Consider the following 25797-nt stretch of genomic DNA (forward strand, 5'->3'; position numbering starts at 1 on the left):
TATAATTTTAATTAAAATTATATAAAATAAAAATAAAAATATTAAGGAAGACCGTGCATAGCACGGGCCGTAAGCTAGTAGTAATAAATTTGAGGGGGTTAAATGTTACAACTACTAACACATTGATCAAAGAAATGAGCACTAAGTGCTACACTTGTAAATTACCTATGTCAAATATCTTGTATTCCACGAGAAAGTTAAAAAAATTAATATGAAAAAATATGTATTAAAGTTATTTTTGTGTTTGTAGGTCCGACCCTGTTTGTAAATCCTCGGAGAATCGAGGGAATTGGAGGAATCACAACTTCTCAAATATTCCCTCCGTCCCAAATTGTTTTTCTCATTTTGACTTTCTGTACTATTCATGGTAAATGATTGACTAATAATTTATTTATAAGATCAAATATAATTATGAGTGATTTTGTTGGATTCGTATTTAAAAGTACTTTAATACAATGAATTTTTTATATTTAATATTAATACGATATTAAAGATATTAACAATCAAAAGTGTGCATTGGCAAACTTGTCAAACACAGAGGAAACATTTTTAGAGACGGAGTGACGGAGTGAGTAACTTGTAGACTCTAATCATAAGCCCCATTCTTGGCCTTCTCTCTCATACTCTTGAATACATCAATAGCTTATTTTGCAATCTCTCGTCACTTTAATTCAGTTTTCTTTACGCTTCATTTTTTGATAGGAAAAATGGTCATTGTATTTCCAAAAATATAGTGCTTGGAGCATGGCAACTTCTGGAACATCTCAACGTCCTCCTACTCCAGTGTTTTGCAGCTTGTAGATGAACATAAACCCATAATCTTGGCAAACAAAGCACTTATAGACTCCTGAATACTTTTGTATCTTTACCATTAACGTAACATCTCACTCTTTTTAGATATTATACAACATCTTATCAACATCTTGACATGTACTCAAATTATTTTACAGCAAAATATTTCATTCAGACAATTGTTGATCCAAGTTTTTCTTGTGCTGCTTGAAGTAGCCATTTAGATTACGGGAGCCTAGGTACGATTTTTCAAAAAAGAAGCAAACGATCCGGAAAGCACATCACTATGCTTAGTAGACTATGACATTCTAATAGCTAAGTATTTTGATCAGATTCACAATATTATTTTGCAGTTCTTATCTTAACTTCAAAAAGAACTTAGTTTCTTTAACATTTAGATATAGTACGAAAGTATAAGTATTGTAAATTTCTTTATTTTGTTTGAATTATTAGCTACCCACAATCTAATCTACTCCCTTTTTTTTGCTAAATTAATCTACTCCCAATTAGTTGCCCATGATCTTAAATCCTACAACTTTCAGTCAAATTTGATTGCTATATGTAAGCTCTGATATCATGTTGAGTAACCAGCTCATCTAAAACCTTAAGGTGTTAGACGAAGGCCCCAATAGAATCATATATTTAACATATGTATGTTTTTCCAAACGGAAATTGTTTGTTATTAATTTTGCTAAAATAGAGTATATACATGCGTACAGATAGATGAACTTCTGATGAACATGTGTATAGTGCTGGTATGGGTTGGTATATACTATAAGTCTATAAGTGTAATGGGGGAGGGGGTGGAGGATTTTTAATTAAATTGTCCTTTATAATTTGAATCATATACCTCATTCTTCTGTTCTCTTTTTTGCTCGGCCTCCGTTAAAATAGAGTAGCTAATTGAACATATACAAATATGTCCACTCCAACTACTGGATGAAGTTGGTGCAGTGGATGTTTACGCTCATGATTATGCACATGTTCTCAAGAAATATGGATATTTTCTGCTTCTTTAATAGTTTGTCAACAGATTGTAGAAGATAACCCAACTGCATAGTAGATTTACACCGGAAGTCAGTGATCTTTTTAAATGGTTTTGTGCCACATACATCATAATTCATAGGCATAATTGAATCCTCAAAACTATCCAGAAAAGGGAAGTCTGAAAATTATACTCCCTCCGTCGCTGTTCACGGTAAGCGATTGACTACTAATTTACGTCTAATCAATAAGATTAAACATAGTCATGAGTGATTTTATTGGATACGTATTTATGAGTATTTTAATACAATAAATTTTTTATATTTAATACTTATACGAAATTAAAGATATTAACGATCAAAATTGTGCAAACGTGTCCAATACAAAGAGAAAACGTTTTTAAAGACGGAGGGAGTACATCATAGCATGTTACGCCAACCAACACTCTATATTCTCCTGGCATAACTCAATAGGGAGGAAATTAAAATTTATTAACTAACCATTTACTTGTGAAAATATCATTGAATTAATTATTATCGTGACTTTCTGTGAGCCGTAAAATTTTATAAATTTGACTTTTAGAACTTAAGATACAACAAGATTGCGCATCAAAAAATATATACGCTAAATCAAACTAACTAATGGTCCAATTTTAAAATTCAAAGTGAACATAAAAAATAAAGTAACTTGATTATTTTTTGATAATTTAAAATTATTTTTTAATAATATGAATTATAAAATTTTAGGATGCAGAGTGAGATTGGAGTAACATTCTAGAATATAAATTGAAATATGAAATTGTTACAAAAAATACCCTTATGACAATTAACGTTAATATCCGAGTTACGATCAAAATTGTCAAAATGACGTAAAAAATCACCATTTTTAAGTTTAGAATGCAAACTGTTAATGTTAAAATTAATTGGATCAAATTGAGATTCAACCAAAATTTTGGAATGTAAGTGCAAATGATACACCAAAATTTTGGGATGTAGTGTAAATTAGTCTAAAATACTAATTTGTAAACTTAATAAGTTTGTTTTAAGTTTTAACTTGTTTGTAAATTAAACCAATATAATATTATTACAACCCTTTTCACCCCTCTTCTATAGTTAATATTGATATTAACTATAAAATATAATATAATTTGTAAACTTAATTTGTAATTTAACCAATGTAATATTATTACAACATATTTGAAATCCTTTGGAGTTAAATTTTTTTGACATAAAATGAGAAAAGCATTCAAGAGTAAACTTAATTTGTAATTTAACCAATGTAAACTTAATTTGTAAAATATAATAGCACGTCATTTCTATAATTTGAAATCAAATGTCATCTTAATATTAATAAATCCTTTGGAGTTAAAATTTTTGACATTTGATTTCAAATTATAAAAATGACATGCTTCTATAGTTGGATGCAAATATGCATCCTTGTTCTAAATTTGAAACCAAGAATGCATTTATGCATCTAGCCATATCATCAAATTACTACAAATGGCAAATGAGATGCGTGTTGTCGTACTTTAAATGAAACTTAGGGGAAAGTAACAAAATTTAAGTAAATTAGGAAATATTTGATTTCAAAATGAATCTAGTATTTGAGTTGAAGTTTTGTTTTAACACCAAAAAACGTTTTTTGATGCCAAATTATAACAATAGCTATAACTATTTTTCATCTTGCATTGAACTTGCTCCTAGAGATAAGTAATTAAATTATAATTTAACCAATATAATATTATTACAACCCTTTTCACCCCTCTTTTTCTTTCATCATCAATGGTTACACAACCCCATTAATTATCAAAACAATTTGCATAATTGTGTCTTACTACCAAATTAAACCTATTTCAAGTGATGACCTTGAATTCCTTTTATTCAGAAATTGGATTTTATCAACCGGGTGAGATTGAGAGATTAAAAAAGGTTGTTGGGATTGTTATTGAAATGGGAAATCAAGGGTTGGTTTTGAATATATGGAGTCTGAATTTTGTTTTTGGAGTTTGTATTGAAAGAAAGATGATTGGTGTTGCGGAGAAAGTGTTTGTTATAATGTGTCAACGAGGGCAAATGGATGTGTGATTAGTTCGAAGATTTTGAATTCGAGAAACTCGAGAGGCGGAAAATTGAAGCGGGGAAACTCGAAACTAGCCATCATATTGCACAAAAGTTGATAGTTCAGCCACACAATCTGCAATTTTCATAGTTCAGGCACACAATCTGCATTTTTGTGATAGTTCAACCACAGACAATTTACTTTACTCAAAAAATAATTGTTGTTCACAGGCCATAGCTCGTCTTCTAAGATTTTTGTTCACAACATCTTTTAGTGAAAGTGCATTATTCTTTTAGTGAAAGTGCATTCTTAGTATCTGTTAAAGTGACTTCATACATTAACACGCTATGATTTTGAACAATTAAATCTTGCAAGTCAGATTTCACGATCTCATGTATTTATCTTACATTTCAGCACCATTCAAGTCGACTTTTATGTATGCAATCCATTGAACAATTCATGAAAATGGAATATGATAGTATTGGATAATATGTCCCATTTTCATGAAATGTTTTTTCTTTCCCATTTTCCTGAAATACTTTTCTGTCCTTTAATGTCGAGAGAGAGGAAATCCGATTCCATGCCGCTGACTTGGAAAACAGATAAAGAACATGCTGCAAATGAGACCTACAGCAAGAGGCAATGTTGCGAGTAGCTCCTTTTCTTCTTCCGATGGCATTGGATATAAGCACTTAACTGTATTCTGATCAAACATTGCCACAGCTCCAAAAACAAGCATGGAAATGAAGCCATGGACAAAATCAAGAAAACGGATCCTATACTTTTCTCCTTCCTCAGGTGGAACCTTAACAGAACAATCAACAATCCACAGCCCATTAATTGTAGCAACTCCATACCGGACCTTCCCTCTTTCATCCCTAAAGCTGTCCGTAAAACAAAGAAAGAAGCAAGAGACAGTACAGAGGCCTAAAAGGACTAGAGTCAAGGTTTTATTGACAGCAGTGGGACAAGTTCCTTCATGTGTGAATGCAGGAGATAACATATTAAATGCCAGGACTGAACCTGTTGGGAGGAGATTGGCTAACAGTGCTGTTCTCTTGAATGCTTTTCTCATGACCTTTTGCGCTGGTGTTTTTAGTGGTTTTTCCGCACTTGGACCTGGTGGTTCATGATCATCTAATAAAGGTTGTAGCTGTTCTTCCATGGTGGTAACATTGTTCACTCCTATTCCGTTCTCATTTACATTATTGTTCATGGCTTTGTTCTGTTAGCTACCCCTCTGCCTTTCTACTTCTTGTTTCCTTAAAATTGCGAGATTAGAACTAGCTTATTTCCAGAATTTGGTGATGGATTAGTGATCTCTTAAACAATAGGTTTTCATACATAAACAAGGCATTACACAATTGTGAAGAGAGATAAAACATTTTATGCACGGAAATCATCTACTTAGAATAAATTGTTATGCTGTATGGCCTATAAATTAACAAGTAACAACTATGTTTAAGCCCAAATATGGCAAAGGAAGTTTCAAGTTTAGTAATGCATGCATTGAAGTTGCATTCATGACTTGAAACTTATTTTTGATGACAATGTAATTAAACTATTAATAGTCAGCTTTTTATTAATTTTTGTTTCTTAATTTGGATTATGGATGAGAAGGCAGGAAGGGGTTAGCTGTGTAGTAGGACTTAAATTGTTGGTGGATTAGACATAAGTTGGCAGAGCCCAGCTGTTAGGCTTGAAAATGTTCTAAAATTTTAAATATTTTGTTTGAAATTGTGACAGAAAGATTAGGTAAAACCATATTACTGTGCTGGCAACCAATGAGCATATATGTCAAAAATTGGTAGTTCTAAATTTGAAATTGAATATATATACGTTCTAAATATATTACTATGTCTTCTAAATAGAAAACATGCTTAAATAAATAGTTTACTTAAGTTAGGCACTAACTTGAAAAGTACCAAGGGCTACTACACCTACACCACTGGATTACAAATTTAAAGCTAAGGTGGTAGGGATAACATCTTAGAAAATGTTTTAATTAAATAAAAACTAAATTATTATTTTGTACAATAATCAGTGCTAATTATAATTTTTTTTTCTTAATATGAGATACATTTTTATTTATGTATGTATAGCTACAAACACGAAATTTTATATTTTTATTAGGAAAGTTATTCATTAGACAAAATATTTTTAGAATCATTTTTACGATATTAAATTTGTTTGAAATAAATAGTTAATCATTAGGTTCCTTGGAACAAACTTATTATGAGAATGCTATTTCTATTTTTATAATGTCACTAATTATACTTTCAAGTAAATTGATACTTTAAAAATATTTATATTTATATAAAATTCTATATTATATGATAATAATGCTCTAGTAAAAAATCTTAAAAAGTTGTAAAAATCAATGAGAGAGAAGAGAATAGTTGGCTTCCAATTGTTGTCCCTGGTCAACAATCTTGTAGATTACTAATACTCTTTCAGTCCACATTATAGGTCCCAGCAACAAACAACTAAAGAATAAAATAATTTATGATGATTTGATTTGTATTCATTTGTCCTACTTTCCATTCCTTTTAAACATTTCCATTTCTTTGACTACCAAGTACTCAAGTAGAATATGGGGTTTAGTGTTACTTTTTCTTTTAATTATAATTATTACACTTAAAATCCACATAATTATAATATTTGTAGAGTTTGAACTCTTACTGTTCTTATTCTTTCCAAAATCTATATTGGGGAAAATTATGCAATAACTACCATTAAGAATAATAAGTTAAGTTGTAATTTTATCATGATCGGTATGTCTTCAATTCTCGGTTATTTCGAGATTTATTTGAATATATAAAATATACAAACTTGACTTTTAACACTTTATGAAACTGGAAATTTGACTGTATCTCTAAAATTTGAATAATCCGTTTCTTTTTTTAATACTTATTTTTGACTTTCAAATACATAGTCGAGTACTTACTTAATTCTGAATCGATTTATTTCAATCCAAATTAACCGATTTTAAAATAAATTAAGGACTAATTACGTTTCCCATTTTGACTTTTTACGGTATTCATGTACGCGATTGACTAATAATTTACATATAATTTATAAGATCAAATATAGTTATGAGTGATCTTATTGGATTCGTATTTATAAATACTATAATATAATGAAATTTTTATATTTAATAATTAATACAAAATAAAAAAAATAACAATTAAAACTGTGTATTAACAAGCACGTTTCAACACAAATAGAAAACGTTTTCTTGGGAGGAAGAGAGTATTTTGTCAACATGTGGAATGATCTCAGTCTCATGAGTCATGACAGATGATAAGTAATGTATACTCCTCAGGATTCCTATAAAAATATTTCTCCTCCTCAGGATTCCTATAAAAATATTTCTCATGATGTTACCAATGAGTGCACTAGTAGGACCTATTTACCTGACTTTTACTCTAGCCAATCTTCTCAAAACTGAAATACAAAGCCTGAAATTGCTACTACTTTGCTTGCTTATTTTCCTCCCCAAAATGATACCTGCAATAACATCCCTCCTTAAAACAAAATCATCATAAACCCAACACTTACATATAAACATGATCATGAAACATCATCTTCATCTACATTTACTTGTACTCTTCACATCATTACTAGTACTTGTTTCAAACTTGCCACTTCAACTCCACTCTTTAAATCAAGAAGGTCTTTATCTCCTTCGAGCTAAACATTATCTCTCTGACCCAACTTCATCTCTCTCTGACTGGAATCCTCGACACGATTTCCCATGCAACTGGACTGGAGTTACATGTAATAACAACTCTGTTGTTGTCTCAATCTCTCTCGATTCTCTCTCTCTCGATGGTCCTTTTCCCGCCATTCTCTGCAGGCTCTCGTCTCTCTCCTCACTCTCTCTCTCCGACAACTTTATTAACTCATCTCTCTCTGACACAGTCATCTCTACATGTGTTCATCTTACTTATCTTGATCTCTCTGAGAATCTTCTAGAGGGCCCACTTCCTTCTTCTCTCTCCTCTCTCCCAAATCTTCTCTACCTCAACCTCTCCGGGAACAGTTTTTCCGGCGAGATTCCGGCGAGCTTCGGGAGGTTTCCGGTAATTGAGACGATGGTTTTAGGCGCCAATTTACTCACTGGTACTATTCCTGCGGTGATAGGGAACTTAACGAGCTTGAAAACTCTTCAACTCGCTTATAACCCGTTTTCACCGGGTCGACTCGCGCCGGAACTCGGTAACATGTCAAGCTTGGAGTCCATCTGGGTCAGTGGAAACAACCTCATAGATACAATTCCTGATAGTTTCACTCGACTGAGTCAACTCACTGATCTCGACGTATCGAGTAATAAACTCACCGGGCCATTACCGAGTTGGATATTTCAACTCACTAGTCTCGTCCAAATTGAGTTTTTTAACAACTCATTCACCGGTGAATTGCTACCCGGTTGGTCAAATTTGACGGCCTTAAGGCGATTTGATGGGTCAATGAACAAATTTACCGGGACAATACCGGCCGAGTTGACTCAGTTGCCACTCGAGTCATTAAATTTGTATCATAACAAACTGGAGGGTTTGTTACCGGAGAATATAGCAATGTCCCCCAATTTATATGAGCTGAGAATTTTCGAGAACCGGCTCACCGGGTCATTACCGAGTCAACTCGGTAAGAACTCGCCTCTTCAAACAATTGATGTTACCGGGAATTCTTTTTCCGGTAGAATACCCGAAAGCATTTGCGAAAAGGGTGATTTAGAAGAACTGATTTTGTTAGATAATATGTTTTCCGGTGAAATTCCGGGGAGTATAGTTAAGTGTAGGAGTTTAAGCCGAGTGCGATTAGGTAATAATCGCCTCTCGGGTGAAATTCCGGTAGGTTTGTGGGGTTTACCGCATGTTTACTTGCTTGATCTTCATCAGAATTCATTTTCTGGGAATATTTCACACTTGATTTCTGGTGCATTTAATCTTTCCACGCTTATGATTGCGAAAAACCAGTTTTCGGGTAATATTCCAAATGAAATTGGATTAGTAGGAAATTTGATTGAGTTTTCTGCTAATGATAATAGATTGAGTGGAAGTGTTCCGGAGGGTTTGTTTAAATTGGGTAAGTTATGGAGGCTTGATCTTAATAACAATGAGATTTCAGGTGAGATTGCTGTGGGAATTCGGGGTTTAAAGGAGCTCAATGAGCTTAATTTGTCGAACAATAGGTTGTCAGGAAAAATTCCTGATGAAATTGGAGAATTGCCCGTGCTTAATTATCTTGATCTTTCGGGGAATAGTTTATCTGGGAAAATCCCAGATGGGCTGCAAAATTTGAAGCTTAATAAGCTAAATTTGTCAAATAATCAGCTCACTGGTGATATTCCATCTATGTATGCTAAAGAAGTTTACAAGGATAGCTTTTTAGGCAATCCGGGCTTGTGCGGAGATGATCTTCTTGGTCTTTGCCCTAAACACAGGGGTCGTAAGAATTCTGGCAATTCTTGGGTGCTTGTTTTCATTTTTGTCATTGCTGGCGTAGTTTTCGTTGTGGGCTTTGTTTGGTTTGTGTTGAAGTACAGAAAGTTCAGGAAAATTAAGAACAAGACATTTGTGGTAAAGTGGAGATCGTTTCATAAGTTGAGTTTCAGTGAATTAGACATTGTGGATTGCCTCAAGGAAGATAATGTTATTGGAACCGGGGCTTCAGGGAAAGTATACAAGGCAATGCTGGGTAACGGTGAGGTCGTTGCAGTAAAAAAGCTTTGGGAAAGATCAATTCGAGATGACACCATCTATAGTAGTGCGGATTCAATGAAAGATGAGTTTGAAAGTGAGGTTGAGACTCTCGGAAGAATCAGGCATAAGAATATAGTCAGATTGTGGTGTTGCTGCAATGCAGGTAAGAGTAAGCTTTTGGTTTACGAGTACATGCCAAACGGAAGCTTAGGTGATGTGTTGCACTCTGCCAAGGGTGGAATGTTGGATTGGCCAACAAGGTTAAAGATTGCTTTGGATGCTGCAGAAGGGCTCTCCTATTTGCATCATGACTGTGAACCTTCAATTGTTCATAGAGATGTCAAGTCCAATAATATATTGCTGGATGAAGATTTTGGAGCAAGAATTGCTGATTTTGGGGTTGCTAAGTTCATTAGAGCGATCAACAAGGGCGCAGAATCTATGTCGGTCATAGCTGGTTCTTGCGGTTACATTGCACCAGGTAAGGTCCCTTGCTTTAAAGACCAATTCCTCATTTTTATTAACTTTTCTTACTATTAAAGAGATTACTGAAAATTATATAAATTTACTTGAATCTGTGATTAGTATCAATTCTCACTGCAAGAAAAGGAAATGTTTCGAGCTTTGTTTTATGCATTCTATATATGTTAAGAGTGTCTGTAGATTAATCAAGTGTTGGCTTCTACAACTATAAAAAAGTGATATGAACCATGAGTAGGTAGTTAGGTATGATCTTAATATTGTTTTGAAGTTGCCTATTCTTTCTCCTTTGGATATATATGGTTTGCCTAACAATGCTTGTACTTGTATATTATAGTCGGTTCTAAGTGTGGTTCTAAAAATCATTGATTTTACCGATTAATCATTAGAAGGTGCTCCTCCGATTCGATTTTATAATCCGATTAATTACCGTCTCTTAAATTAATATATAAAGCTTAATAAATTTAAATTATTATATATTTTTAAATATATTCGATTAGTATTCCGGTTAATCGCCGATTATCCAATTAATCACTGTAAGGTGGTATGCCTATCGACAAATCCCGAATCCTGTCTTTCAGAACACTGGTTCTAAATATGCCAGTCGTTAACAACAGGCGTCAAAACAGTGGCTTATTTACCTAATCATCCTTTAGCCATTTGACTGGATTAACTTTGCAGTGAATAGTTCTGAGAAATCTATCTTTAATCTTTTGCAGAATATGCATATACTCTTCGAGTCAATGAAAAGAGCGATACATATAGTTTCGGGGTTGTCATTCTTGAGTTAGTAACAGGAAAGGCAGCAATCGACCCACAACTCGGGGAGAAGGACCTGGCAACATGGGTATGCAGCAATGTAGACCAGAAAGGGGTTGATCATGTCATTGATCCAAATCTCGACTGTAACTACAAAGAACAAATATGTAAGGTCCTTGACATTGGTATAGCTTGCATTAGCCCGCTCCCAATCAACCGCCCTTCAATGAGAAGAGTAGTGAAAATGCTTCAAGAAGCAGCAACAGATCCCAAGCCCAAAGCCACAAAGAACAACGTGAAGCTATCCCCTTATTACTATGAAGATGTTTCCGATCAAGCAAGTTTAGTGTAAGGGGATGAGCGCACAAATTTTGGTTACAAGGATTGATCAACGATATATAGAGCATCGAAAATATCATATTTTTGCATAGGGCAGTGCATCGAGTCACATCCTGCACCGAAAATATCGACTATTTTCTCCAGAGAGTTTGTAGCAACCCATGATAATGTTATGTATAACAGTAGTATGAGAATCTCCTATGTAGTTGATAGATATTGTAAATGAAGTCTTAAGAATTGAAAGATTGGTGAATTAGGCTTTGATTGTTGGATAGCGTGAACATATAGTATCTGAAACTGGTATCAGTGCAGATGTGCACTCAATTTGGGTACCATTTTATATTAAAGGGTCATGTTCCATTGCAATCGTGTGTCAGTTAAACTTTATTCAACATACTACACTCCATTAGGGTCCATTAGGGGTGTCAGATCTATATTTTAAGGACCCAGATTATCCGCGAAAAAGAGAAAAGCCCTTACGCGAAAAATATCAACGGAAGGTTAAAAAGAAATCTTAGACCTGGGCCCTAGAAATAATAAAAAGGTGTTTGTTTGATTGTTTTCTGAAGTAGTGTTTGTCATTCTCATTCGGCTGGCTGTCATCTAAACAATGTACTTTTTTTCAAGTTGAACATGCTTGGTTTAAATTTATAAAAGAAATAGCAGAGTAATCAAATTGTTATACCAGCTACCACCCGGTAAATATACTGAAATCTCTCAAAGTTTAACCAAGACCCTAGTCGTCTTCATGCTTTCAAAATTCATATGCAAAATATTGATGGTAAAATTTAAATGCTCACTTTTTACTCTAATTGTTTGTCATTCACCAGTAGAGGAGAATAATAAACATATATACATTAAAACTGAATTTAATACTACAGCATACCTGTCATCTGGAAGCCCCTTTAAAAAAATCTATACACCACTAATTTTACATCCTCATATAGTGTTCCCCGTTTTGCAACTGGAGTTATACCTAAGAACACCGCTAGGTTCTGCAACCATCTCTAATGCATAGTTTACCAAAAACAATCCCTCCGGGGGGTACAGGCCTGTGCTAAATCTGCCGTTTCACTGAGGGAGCAGACAAGACGGGCCATGAAAACTTACATGGACTCTCTGGAATCTTCACTGGTTCAGAAACGGGCAGCACCGCATCAGGTAAAAGACCTAGACAAATTCTGTGTACTCAGTCTGCCAAAGATGGAGTAGCAATATATGCTGGTTCTATATTCTCATTAACACTCTTTGTCGGCCTCTTTGGCCTCTTAGATCTGTGCTGCGAATCCGAATTTTGTAAGGGATCATCACCTTCATTCTCTACAGATGTCAAAGCAGGGGATGATGTGTCGCTGTTTCTCGAACCACCCTTTTTAGACCTTGGTTTTGGAGGCGTTGGCTTGTCAGATGTTGATTTCCTCTGCATATTGGCAAATTTTAATGTAAGGACATGTTTCTAACAACTGACCATTAGAATAAACACTTATAGAATTACACCCCTGATACCCTTTCACAAGTAAAGACATGCCTTATTTAAACAGTGAATATAATATTTCTGATGAGGCAAAAAGTATTTATTTATTTTTAACTGAACCAAAACACCAAAATATTATTAATCGTGACATTTAGCGTCTTCCCTTCCTGCTAATTCTTGATACATATTTAACAGATATTATAATGATTCTTCTTACGCAGGAAAATATGTTCGGATTAAAATTTGGAGAAAACAAGTACATTTCTTTAAAAACAACAAACACCTTTGAAGCACATTAGCATGTTTGTCATCCTCTACTGGTAGCTCTACTCTCACATCAACTTTATACATGTCCATAAAATATAAAGAAGTGATGGTCTCATGAACGGAGACTTAAACCTTTCATCTGAACTTACGCATCAGGAGAAGCACCTAGCACCTTTGGTAAGTACCAAGTACTTTTGACTTGTAAGCTCAGGCATACATTAAACTTAATTTCAAACATAGACAACTGTAAACAGTATTTGGTACCTTGGCAGATTTTTCTTTCTCAGGATCCTGCGAAGGTTGAGATCCATTGACCTGTGATTCAGGGTTTGTAAGATCTTCAAGAGATGCATCACCCTCAGCGTCAATTCTTATACCCCTTGTTCCAGATTTTTTCTTTTGCCTGTCCCTAGCCTGATTAAGTGAAATGTTATTAAGGAATCATATGAAGATTTTGGATAACCAAAACAAATTTGCCTTGAGACTACTTGCATTATGAGACGATAAAACCAGAAATACCTGAAACGGAAGTTCTCTGATCTTTCGCTCCAACTGAGCATCATCAATTAGCAAAGAAAGAACATCTTCAGGAGCCAAAAGGTCACCCTGTACATGTCCACCTGTCATAACGAGTTGCTGCACAGTGCTTTTTTGACTAGCTCTCTGCAGAATTTTCTCTTCAACTGTTTCTTTACAAATCAACCGATACACGGTAACCTACATGAAATACAAACAGTGTTTACGTTCATTGCCCGAATGAATGAGCAAGGACTTTACCTTAATGGTGAAAAGACAGCCCAGTAATTAAAAATATGGAATATTCGAGTCTCATTTTTGACATGAATATTACAGGACATCATATTTTCATATGCTGGTGCCAAAGGCATGGCATTGATGTATTCCTCAACAAAGAAAACTGAAAAGCCTCAACTCCTCAAGTCATTCCAGGATGACCCTAAAGGTCCTAAAATATCTGAGAGTGATCATAAAGTAGATTATATGTTATATTTTTAACCAATTGTTCCCATTATTTCACCCGGGATGAAATGCAAGTAAAAAGATATGTAACATGAAAAGGACCCAGTCATTTATTATATTTATATATGCTAAACCATTTATTGTTAATATTTTAAGGCTAAATAATGGCAAAAGCTAAAAAAATTGTGTCATGCAGAAAGCTAAATACAAGTGCATATATGATTAGTAAAAGAAACTAACATCCTTAGTCTGACCCAACCGATGAGCTCTATCCATTGCTTGTAAATCCAGTGTCGGGTTCCAGTCACTTTCGTAGAAAATTACAGTGTCAGCAGCTGTCAAATTGATCCCAAGCCCTCCGGCTCTTGTGCTCAGCAAGAAAACAAAAATATCGCTCCTACAAATATTCCACATCAAATATGCTTATTAATTTACTGCTGTTTACCCATGATGCAGAGAAGAGATGCAGAACATATAAATACAAACTCTGAAAGAATACTATACAAGTCAAAAATTGCCTTACCGATGCTGAAAGTCCCTAACCATGTCACGGCGATCCATTATTGTAGATGAACCATCGAGCCTTAGATATCTATATTTCCTGTAGTTCATATAGTCCTGCAGGAAATTTGAAGGAGAGATTCAAGAGAGGCATAGCATTTCATTATAAAGGAGACTTCATTCTATGACTCTACTAATCCATCTCTATCGTGGTCTCTGATATCCATGATTCAAATTTCAAATATTACGTGTGGCGTTATAATCTATATTTTCCCAGACAACCTTAATAAGATTAGGTTGAGATAAATCTTCAGAAGCAGATAGTATTTTATCTCTAAATTAGTGATCTACATCCCTTGTCATTTTCAAGGACAGATGAAAGCCTACGCTTCACAAAAGTCTAAACCGTTATAAGAAAAAAGTGAATGACAAAATTTCAAACCCTAGATCCTGTAAGCATTTGAAAACAACAATAATGATAATATCAAATGAATGATATAGTGTAATTTATTGACGGAACTAAACCAATGAAACTGTACTGTGAGAGGTTGTTATATGTCTCCTTAAATGCAAGAGAAACAACAACCTTGTAACTTGCAAGTTTATTACAACTATACACTAAAGCACAGGCTGGCTAAAACCTAAAAGGAGTTTAGAATACCTCGAGAATATTTAACATCTTTGTCATCTGAGCAAACAGAAGCACTCGATGATTTCCGGCCCGCAGACGTTTTAATAGTATATCTAATGTTTGGAGCTTCCCCGAGTCCTAAGAGAGCACATTATAAAGTTACGAGTTTAGCAAGCACTTTAAAGATGCATATAATCTTTAGTAAATTAAATAATAAGATACATCCTAAGAGATAATTGGTCATACAGAAAGCATCTTCGCAGGATCAAAACTTTGCATGGGTGGACATGATCCAAAAATTTCGTATGTGAGTTGAAGAGCGGGTTGTGTAACAGGTAGCACAGAGTCGATTTCTTGTATTAAATGGTGAGCAGTTGGTTTCCTAGGACCACTGTAGTCAGATGTGCGAGCAAATCCAACTAATAACCTCTTAATCCAAGGATTATGTAATTCTTCAAGCATTTTATAGGCAAAATTCCTATCAGAGCAGTGAGCACTTATCTAACAAACACAATAAAACAACTCAGAAGTCAGAACAAAGTTTGAGTATTCTTAATGAATTTAAAAAATATAAGTAATAAAAGAATCTGCAAAACACTTACTGGGGGTGCTCTGGTTGTGGGAATGAAAGAATATGCTGAATGAAGCAGTCTGATATTAGATAAAAGCCTATCTTGATGAGACAACACTAAAGCTTCATTTGGCACATCCCAGGGACCTGTTGCAAGCCTCCTCTCAAGTAATGTTGTCTCGGCCTTTGAGGGGATAAGCAACATTCGTGTGACTGCCCTTACCTTTTCACTCCCGATCTGACTGCATGAATCGTCACTTTCAGCTTCCATAAACATATCTAACATACCATCAAGATATTTACGATCCCAGTTCATGATTGTAAACAATACTCTCTCCATAAAAGACCCAGTTGCCAAAAACGTTATCTCTGCTGCTGACAAATCAATCAAATGGGCAAACCCAAATGTCTCACTTCCAGCAAAGGACCCATTTAAACTATTCCCTTGTGCAAACATGGATCGGAAAACATTCTCGGGTGAGAAAATATTAAAATGCTTCTCAATAAATTCTCTGCTTTCAACATGCCTTGCTGCTGAAGAAAAGATACCTGAACTATGGACAAGTTCACGGTATACCATCTTTGGTATCTGTAAGGATCAAAAGAGATCATCAATAAAAATTAAGAACCATAAAAAATAAGAATTAGGAACCATAAGAAATGGTATAAAGCTCCTACATGATATTGCAAGATTTAGGGCTATATTGGCATTGTTGTGAGAAAGGCTGACAAGTCTTTGGTAAATACAATTTTGAATATTTAAGTTGAAGCTTAAAGAGCTCATATTATGAAAAAAAATTAATTGCAAATTAAAGGCCACTGTTTTTCCTTCTAGATATTTTTTGTTAAATATCAACTTTCCTGATATTTGTTTTTTTCAAAAGCTACAAATTGTAGCTTTTCCTGTAAACAGAGATAGCATCAGAAGAAAAAGTTCTAGGCTCTAGAGTATCTGCAGCTGTAAGTGATTGTTCAATTACCGCACAAATTTTTATTAAAAATGTACCACCGGAAGAGCTCATGGGTGTTTGTTTGTATGTTTTAGGGGCCTTTGGGGGGGGGAGTTGCAACATGCCTTAATGATGACTGTTTAAGAAGAAGAAAGCTCAATAAATGTCGCAACGTTACCTTGTATGTAATAGGACTTCGGCTACCAGAGTAGTAAACATCTTCCAACTCTCCAAAGGGAGCTGGAACCAGCGAATTTGGAATGTCTCCAAAATAAAGGTATGTATTTCCCTCATTTCTCTCAAATAACTCGGGATGGTTACATACCTGACATTAAATGGTTAACAAATCAATTACTGAAAACAAAATGTTTAAAACATCTACAAGAGGCACATCCAAAATTTATATAGATGGAGTATTCTCCACCTCGTACCAAATTGGGCCAGTACTTTAGCAAAAGCACCTTCTACAACTGGACTAGCACATCCATGAATTTCAAATGGATATAACTATATATGCAGAGACCAATGAATAAATATATACCTTCCTCAACTGGATGACAATATTCATTAGGTTCAAAATTCTTTTCTCATTAAGATGTCCACGGTTGCTGTCAAACAACTCAGCAAGAGAAATGTTGTTCTTTATTGCTTGGTAAAAAGCTTGTTGCCGAGAACTCAACTTGCAATGCACCGTTATTTCAGTCTTCCCAGTCAACTCGGTCGTTACATCCTTCTTGATTCGACGAAGCATGAAAGGCTTTAAAATTGCATGCTGTTCAAGGAGCCAAAAATAGCAAGAGAAAGATTATACACATGCAAACACACACCTTGCTTACATGGATATATATACATATATATATATATATCAAGTATAAACTTATAATACTATCTTGACTAGAGACACGGAAACATAAAACTGCAGCTCTTAAGATATGAAAATTAAAGATTTATCTCTTGATTGAACAAAAAAATACATTAAGAAATTAGAATGCCTGCAACACCAAGTGTAATATATAAATCCCTCTCCCTCTCCCTCTCCCTCTCCCTCCCTCTCTCTCTCTCTCTCTCTCTCTCTCTCTCTCTCTCTATCTCCACACACACACAGAAACTAGATATTAGCTCTCTCTCTCTATCTATCTATCTATCTCTCTCTCTCTCTATCTCCACACACACAAAAACTAGATATTAGCATAGTGCTTATGGCTTCATGAAGTTTGAACAAACATGAATCTCAAGCCAAGAAGCTGAGAGGCATGATACATCTCTTCCAACAATAATAATTAAGAGTTCATAATTTCAAAAAGGAATTTGAGTAGACTTTATGAGTAATGCTTAATGAGAATCGCCATCCACTACCTTCAGAGGCTACATCTATAAATTATTGGAAAGCCTACCCATACCCCAATAACCAATAAAATAAAACATTACATAGTAAAACTATGTCCGAACAAGCCAATACTATATATACTTCGGGGGCGCATATATACAATTATGTCGACACTCTAGACCTGAGGGCACAACGGAAAGCTAAAACCAATATGATGCCAGAACAAACAATCCTGTTTTTGATCACTCAGAATACTCTGACTGACACGAAACTCCCATACATATGTTATAAAGAAAAAATAGACGTCGATTCAAAGTTAAGAGTGCAGTCCAAGTTGAAATTCATTTACCAATCTGTTAAGCTGGTGCTCATTCAAAGTTCCTCCATGTTCCGCATGATTCTCGATTCTAGTTATAGACAGCAAAACCTATGAGATTCTCATTTAATATTCACAAAGATTTAGATGCAAACACAAATTATCACAAGAAAAGTACCCTTTTGAAAACCACTCATTAAACTGTTCATGGCTGTCAAATAGAGTTGGCATTATAAAATGTAAGAGGGCCCATAACTCAGCCATGTTATTCTGAATTGGAGTGCCAGTCAGCAGCAAGCGATTTCGACATTTAAAGCTGAGTAGTGTCTTCCATCGTATACTGTGTAACAAAAAATAGGACACTACAGTAAAATTTCAAAGCATAATACAGATAGAAAACTTTACACAGCACAGTTAAAGACATAAGCTCATCGAAAGCACAAGATTTAGGTGATGTAAAACAGGTTGGTAACTTATTAAATTTAACTGATCAGTAGTACTTTTTTAGAAGTTAATATGCTAAGCTAAAACCACAAGGAAGTGACAATAGTCACAATATGGGTCCCATAATCACTGAAAGAACAGGGAAATGTGACACATTACATAGTTACATGTACAAACATTCAGGGATGCTTTTATTCAACATTCACTCTTTTTTGTGGAACGACTAAACGAGTTATATTGTGAGATGACAGTGAGGCAGAGGACCACAAAAGTAGCTTTCTCTTTAGAAAGACGAAAGCAATACATATCCGATATTTAAGTTTTAAAACTTTGGACATAATTCCACTTGGTACAGCTTTTGACATGAACCGTCATTTTTGAAAATTATGACCGTGTTTATAATAGTGAAATTACACCAGGTTGTTTCCATTATCCTGCTGCCCAGTTACCTCGACAGAACCATTATAAACATGCAGTGTACACATTTAAACATAAGCTTAAGTTTTAAAACATAATTACTTCTTTTTGTATATATCAATTGGAATCTTGATAAACAACAGGATAGAAGACAAGGTTCCATACCTTTGGGAACTTTTGATTGCTTGGGCCTCATCCAATACCATATATTGCCATTTAATACTACGCAAGTGTTTCTCATCAGACACTAGCATTTGATAGTTAGTAATGAGAATATGAAACCCAGCATCTCTGAAAAGTAAAAGCGAACATGGATGAGCAACTAATAAGGTTAAGAAACTTAATTTTGTTGCAATGCGTCATTCAGGACTTAAATCACAAAATACAGTAAGAGAAGGAGATATATATTAGTTTTATTCTTTAAGGATACTTAAAAGAATCACAGCTAGGCTCTCCTTATGGGATTCAAGTAAAAAGATGCACTAAACTACTATATTCAAGTGCACCCCTTTCACCAACTAACTGAAAGTATTTAATTTTTTCTTAAAGCAAATTAATTCCTACTATTTCCCATCTATATACTTGACCTTCTTCAAATAATAAATCCTGTCTAAATTATGATACATTACAGTTTAAATTTATCACGAAATTTCACTACCTTCAGGAATTGTAAAAATAATATTCTTAATTATTAATAACAATCTAAGACTAATATATACTGTAGGATTCACATTAAAATTTTCTAACATACCTAGGAATATAAATAAGGGTACAACTAGAGTTATAACTGTTGATAAATAATATGAACCCACCTCTAAATGGGTAATCAGCAAGTAATTAAGGATTATAATAGGCCCAACGGGTTATTAATCACCCAACACTATTAAGAATATAATAAACGAGGAAACTTAACATATAAAGGTTAATAGGAGTATGGGCCTAAACAGAATCCGACATAAAAAAGTACTTTGCAGCCTAGATTCCTTAGATAAGGATACTTAGGCACCTTGAAAAGAGATCCTCGAAATTCTATTATCTCCTAGAATTATTTCTCCTCAAGCCCCAAATCACATAAACTCTAATTTTTCCCCAAATTGCCATGGATATTAAATCCCTAATCTTTATAACTCTCTACGAATACCCAATTATAAATCTTAATTTGATGTCTCGTCTGTGACGAAATTTGCCATCAACAATAACAATATTTCCTAGCAGAACATCCTAATTCTAATGTAAATATAGAGTAAGTAATAAATTAATAATTTTCATTATTGAAACATCTAATTAATGATTAATGTATATTTACTCCTTTAAGTTCAATTCACAACAAATATGAAAGTGTGTGCAAAATTATACTTCACCAAAAATATAATTTAAGCTCGGATTTTGTCACTGAAAACTGTTGCATGCCCTTGTCATAGTTTTCATCAATATGTTTGTGACTATTTCTACACACAGCTATCCATCTCAGATCTATGGAAACACTTTCAGAATCAGTTAATCAGATAAAGTACGCATTTACTTGCGATATAGACGCTTCGGATTTATGTTCTTTCTAATTATAGCTCGCTCTTGAGGCCCGCCCCAATATGGGAGAGTTTTCAGGTCAGGGCAAAACCGACTAATTTCATCAGCCCAGTTGTTCAAGACGGAAGCAGGTGCAACAACAAGGAAAGGGCCCCAAATATTCTTTTCCTGTAAATAGAACTCCATGTTAAGTTACTTCATACTTGGCCGAATAGACATGTTAATTTCAATGATGTTGATAGAAAGTTCTTAAAAGTAGATAGTTACTTCTGCCAGATGGGCCAAAAATGCCATAGCCTGGATAGTCTTTCCCAAGCCCATCTCATCAGCAAGGATTCCATTTAAACCCTGAAAAGATAGAATCCGTTGAAGTCAACAGACATCAGGAGTAAAGTAAACAACGATTGTTATAGAGTGACATTTTACCTGCTCATAACAATTAACCAGCCACTGGAGACCTTTTAGCTGATATCCTTTCAGGGAGCCTTTAAACAGTTCAGGTGTTTGCACAGAGGATGCTACGGGCATTGTTGAGCTGAAAAAGTCGCATGTAATTTTCCAGATAAGTTCACAGGTTTGGTATGCTTAACATAATTAAGATAAAACCAGCCATATATATTAACATTTTCCAATAGGAAAGATACTTATAAAAGCTGAACAACTTACGGATGCAATAAGTCTATGTTACTAGACCCTGCAATTGGAGCTTCTTCAGGTGCAGCTTGCCGAAGCTTCAAACAATCATCATCAAATGCACTTGTTATCTTTTTCTGTTTAGAAACTGCATCTTGAGCAGCTTTTAGAGCCTCCAATTTTAACTCGGCTTCTATTGGGTCTTCTTCCTCTACAGCTACAGGTGCAGCTTCTGAAGAACCCGTCAGAGCTTCTTGGTCATTTGAAATCTCTGACGCTTGTGTAGTTGGCTTGTTCTGCATGAAGTGGCTGTATAATTCTGTTTGTGATAGCAAAAAATTGAGCCGTTGTTGTTGTCTCTTAGCTTCACGAAGCTCTTGCTCCCTCTTCAGAGCTTCTGCAGCTTCCTTTTCCTCCCTTCTCCTAACTTCAGCCTGGAGTATTTGTAATACTCAGAGAATTTACAATATGATTATCAAAGAAAACTGTTCACTGTGGCATTTAAAAAGTGTATCTAGTAATAACTGAACTTCTGCATGTTTATTATTCCCTGGGACACGAGCATGTGCATATATATAGATTCCGCATATATATAGATCCAGCTTTATATGTTTGCAGTAGTCAAACTATTGGTCTAAGAAATCACCTTCTATAGTTTACATTGTTTGAAGGCCAACAAACATGTTTGAAGGCCAACAAACAAAAAGTACGAAGGGAATAAAAATTTACCATTTCCTTATCCACTCTCTTCCAAAATATAAGCATGTCCCTGGCCAGTTTCCTTGTACGAATTCCAGCACCCCTCATCAATTTAAGTGATCTGCTTACCTTCATTTTTACCTATATGCAAAAACCAGCACCGGAACTTGAATACTGGAAAATATTCTGACAACAAGACTACAAGGTAGAAACACACTGGGCAAAACTATAGACTATAAAATTGGTAAAAGCCCTAGAACAAGAAATATGCACCTATTTTAATATCCCCATACCATACATACAAACCCAACAGGCTATAAGTTAATAAATACCTCTCTCTGACATATTTCGGAAAACCTTTTGGCTTCGCTTAGCTGCTTTCGGTGAAAATTGGTAAATATCCTATGATGTTTTGGTATGTCTTTGCGTACAATGTTTACCCAATATTTACCGATCTTTTCTGCTTCCTCCTTCTCTATAGTTGAAGCATCCTTTATCACCTTTTGTTTCTTGGGGAGACTGCGTTCAATGATCTGCACAAAACAAGTTCAGACCCATTTAAATGACAAACAAACCCTACTTCCCGTACTTTAAGTATATAGGCAGCTAATATCATGGCAAGTGTGAATACTAACCTCATACGTGTCTCCTTTCTCTAACACTTTTACATAGTAAACTTGCAAGACACCGCCCTCTGACATGATAGATCGCCTTATTGCTCCAGCTGCCCCCTCAGGAATAGAAGATGCATCCAATGGGATATCCTTCACTTTCAGACTAAAATTGTTAGCTGCCTGAGATTTCAATCTTGCCTGAAGAGTATCATACTGGGGTTTTGACTCTCCGATGCCTGCTCGACTTCGTTGTCCCACCCTTTTGTCAGCATCCATCATTGCAGCCAAAGACCCCAGATCAAGTGTGCCTTTTAGGTAAAACTCATCCACTCGAATCTCTGATGTGGTTGGTAACTTCAATGACGCAGCAAGCTTTTCATAAGTTTGAGGTATCCTGTAAGCAATGCTTTCACCAATATCCAAATATGCTGGTTCCTGAACAGTTCTGCGGCATTTTCAGAGCACTTTTAGATATATGTCCCATATTCAAAAACTAACAAACCTCATAACCAAAACATCAATAATCTTATAGAATGGATAAGAGGAAAAAAGCTCGCACGAAACTAACCTATTTATTTTATACTCTGATGCAAACTCTCTTTCATTATACTTCCGTGGCTTTTGATGGATCATATCAGTTAAATACTCAGAACTGGATTCCATTTTGCGCGATCCTAAACGGGACTCACTCCCCGACTTCCTTTCCTTGGGACCTAAACTACCTTTCAAAACAGGCATCACAGTGCGAGTTGGGCCCGGATTTGGCGAGGAATTATCTCTGCGCCTCTTGTATCTCTGAACATGTTCTCCAAGCATCGATCTATACTGCTCTTCTGAGATGTACGTACCGTAACTTCCGTCCTCATCACTACTATATGCACTCCGCCTCTTCTTATGTGCAGACGCTTTTCCATTCGTGCGTTCCGTCATAGCTCCACCTGTTTGTAGCATAAAAACAAATGCAATGCCAGCCAATGCACATAAGTACAAACCCGGCTCACATAATCCCAATACAAGGTAAACTTCCTACTTATTAATACACTTTAAAGAATTTGATCCAACACGCATTTTTTATTAAATGTAAAAACATCACAAAACCAGAAACTACGAAAAAAGACAAAATTCCCACCTCGGCTTTCATCATCACTACTATTCCCATAATAATCAAAGTCATCATCCTGTCTTGGCATTTGAAAGTTCATCAAAGGCTACAATACAAATACCAAAAAAAATCAATTAAATTCAATAAAAACCAATCTACAACACAGCCAAATTTCAATTAAATTCAAGACACAATATTTTCAAAAAAAATCAAACCTAAATCAAAACCCTACCTTGACAAAAACTCAATCAAGAACACACCCAAGTCCCCAAATTCAAATTCAAATCAAATTAGATTAATTAACCAAAAAAACCCCAAAAAAATAAAAACCCTAACTTTACAAAAACTAAACAAACCCCACTTCAAATTACCCCAAATTCACAAAAATTAAACCAATCCCACTTCAAATTAACACAAATCAAACACAAACACATTAAAAAAGAGCTAAAAATCATGTAATTTACCTCAAGATTGAACAAATTGGAGTAAGCATTCGAGTTCCTAGACTGTCGTTTCGCGTCCATCTTACTTTATAAAGATTACACCTAGTAGTGTGTGAGATAGCATTGAGAGAGATGCATATGTGTGTGTGTTTGTGTGTGTAATTTGAGAGAGAGATAGAGAGAGAAAATAAAAATAAAAAGAGAGAACCCTAGCTTAACACAAAGAGGAGACAGAGAGTGGGGATAATGAAGAAGGATGTAGATATAGAGAGAGAAAGTGTGGAGAAGAAGATCATACGCAGGAGAGTGGGTGCATGTTAGCGGATTGCTAAAGTGAGCTTTTAAGAGTTAGTGTTGTTAACATGCGCGGTTTTTTGTGAAGAAAGATTGAATTTTGGAAAAGAAATAAATAAATTGAACTTTAATAATTGATATAGGATAAATAAAATCATTTTTGATTTCAATAAATAATTAATCTAGATATATAATTTTTTATTTAAAATTTTATTAAATATTAAATATTATTTTGGGTAATAGGTCCTAAAATGTAGGGATTAGATAACTTTTAGTTAAATTAATACTTATATAAAATTTTATTAAATATTAAATATTATTTTGGGTAATAGGTCCTAAAATGTAGGGATTATATAACTTTTAGTTAAATTAATACCCTTGTGATATATTAAATTTATAAACATGAATATAATATAAAAGATCAAATATTATAGTTTCTACTTTTAATTTGTCTGAAAATATAAATAAGATTGTTAAAATGTGTCTTAATTACTAGTTTATAGATATTTTAAAATTTATTTATTTTATTTTTAAAAAATAAATTGTTTTTTTATTTTTAATGTACGTGTATAATTATTATTGATATTGTTTCAAGATAACTTTTATTTTTTATAGTTTATATAATTTTGTTGTAATATAAATATTAAGAAATATATTGATATTAAATTGAATTACTTTTTTAATGATATATATCAAATATCTCCATACAATTAAATAAATAATCATATTTTATTTACGGTGGATTGTTTTATTGTATCATATTTAGTGTTTGAATTAATGTAATCATTTAATATTTATGATTCGTTAAATTTCTAATTATATTATATTTAGAATTGTATTTAAACATAATATATGTCAAAATATTAGAAAAATAATTATTTTTATATCTATGATTATATTAAGAAATAGACTACACTATAATTATTTTCAATTCACTAATGTATTAAGAATTTTTTCCAATTAATTTTACAGGTCTTAATTTTTGCAATAAGATAATTTTGATTATTTATTTTTAAAATTATCAGGCATAGATTGTTTTGAACAATTGATCGTAAATGTTATCCTTGAAAATTAATTTATCACTGAATTAATACTATAAAAAATATTTTGATGTTTTTATCATTGGGTTTGACTAATTATTGTAACTCGTTAACATATTTTCATTTTAATCATCAACCAAAGTAAATGATAAGTGTTTGATAAGGCAAAAAGTAGTTTTAATATTTGATATTATATAATATAGTTACTAACATATTTATTATATGCAGAGTAAACAGTGTAATTTCATCCCTCTTTTTTAATTTCAATTTTTGTAATTTCATTATCTTTATAAATTTTATGATATATGTAAATTCTTTAATTAATTTTAAACTTGTTGGAGTATTTGTGTTTTGGATATAAATTACTTGATATTAGGTTAATGCTAAGTCTATTTTAATGGGGTTGATTGTATGGATTTTGGTTAGGCTCTGCCATTTATTTATATTAT

At 33.9% G+C, this 25797-nt stretch overlaps 3 protein-coding genes across 3 annotated transcripts; 1 reads left to right on the forward strand and 2 right to left on the reverse strand.

The window, feature by feature from the left end:
* Window positions 1–4384: 4384 nt before the first annotated feature.
* LOC141713821 (protein DMP7-like) lies at window positions 4385–5050 on the reverse strand. The gene has a single exon (XM_074517392.1). It carries the CDS (start codon window positions 5048–5050, stop codon window positions 4385–4387), a length of 666 nt encoding a protein of 221 aa, XP_074373493.1.
* Window positions 5051–7193: 2143 nt separating this feature from the next.
* LOC141711567 (uncharacterized) lies at window positions 7194–11460 on the forward strand. Its single transcript, XM_074514111.1, has 2 exons — window positions 7194–10023; window positions 10742–11460. Exons 1-2 carry the CDS (start codon window positions 7404–7406, stop codon window positions 11131–11133), a joined length of 3012 nt encoding a protein of 1003 aa, XP_074370212.1. The 5' UTR covers window positions 7194–7403; the 3' UTR covers window positions 11134–11460.
* A 435-nt stretch (window positions 11461–11895) lies between these two features.
* Window positions 11896–24376, reverse strand: LOC141711568 (chromatin-remodeling ATPase INO80). Its single transcript, XM_074514112.1, has 23 exons — window positions 24036–24376; window positions 23599–23677; window positions 23038–23407; window positions 22491–22914; window positions 22188–22388; window positions 21886–21996; window positions 21190–21590; window positions 20950–21058; window positions 20791–20871; window positions 20519–20691; window positions 19162–19287; window positions 18314–18475; window positions 18169–18226; window positions 17034–17264; window positions 16671–16817; window positions 15574–16131; window positions 15218–15472; window positions 15002–15109; window positions 14363–14457; window positions 14080–14236; window positions 13381–13578; window positions 13126–13275; window positions 11896–12540 (listed from the first exon to the last, which is right to left on the reverse strand). The coding sequence occupies exons 1-23, from the start codon at window positions 24093–24095 to the stop codon at window positions 12310–12312; spliced, it is 4485 nt and encodes a 1494-aa protein (XP_074370213.1). The 5' UTR covers window positions 24096–24376; the 3' UTR covers window positions 11896–12309.
* Between the last annotated feature and the right edge of the window lie 1421 nt (window positions 24377–25797).

This window comes from Apium graveolens, chromosome 3 (assembly GCF_009905375.1).
Source record: "Apium graveolens cultivar Ventura chromosome 3, ASM990537v1, whole genome shotgun sequence".
NCBI classification, from domain to species: Eukaryota; Viridiplantae; Streptophyta; class Magnoliopsida; order Apiales; family Apiaceae; genus Apium; species Apium graveolens.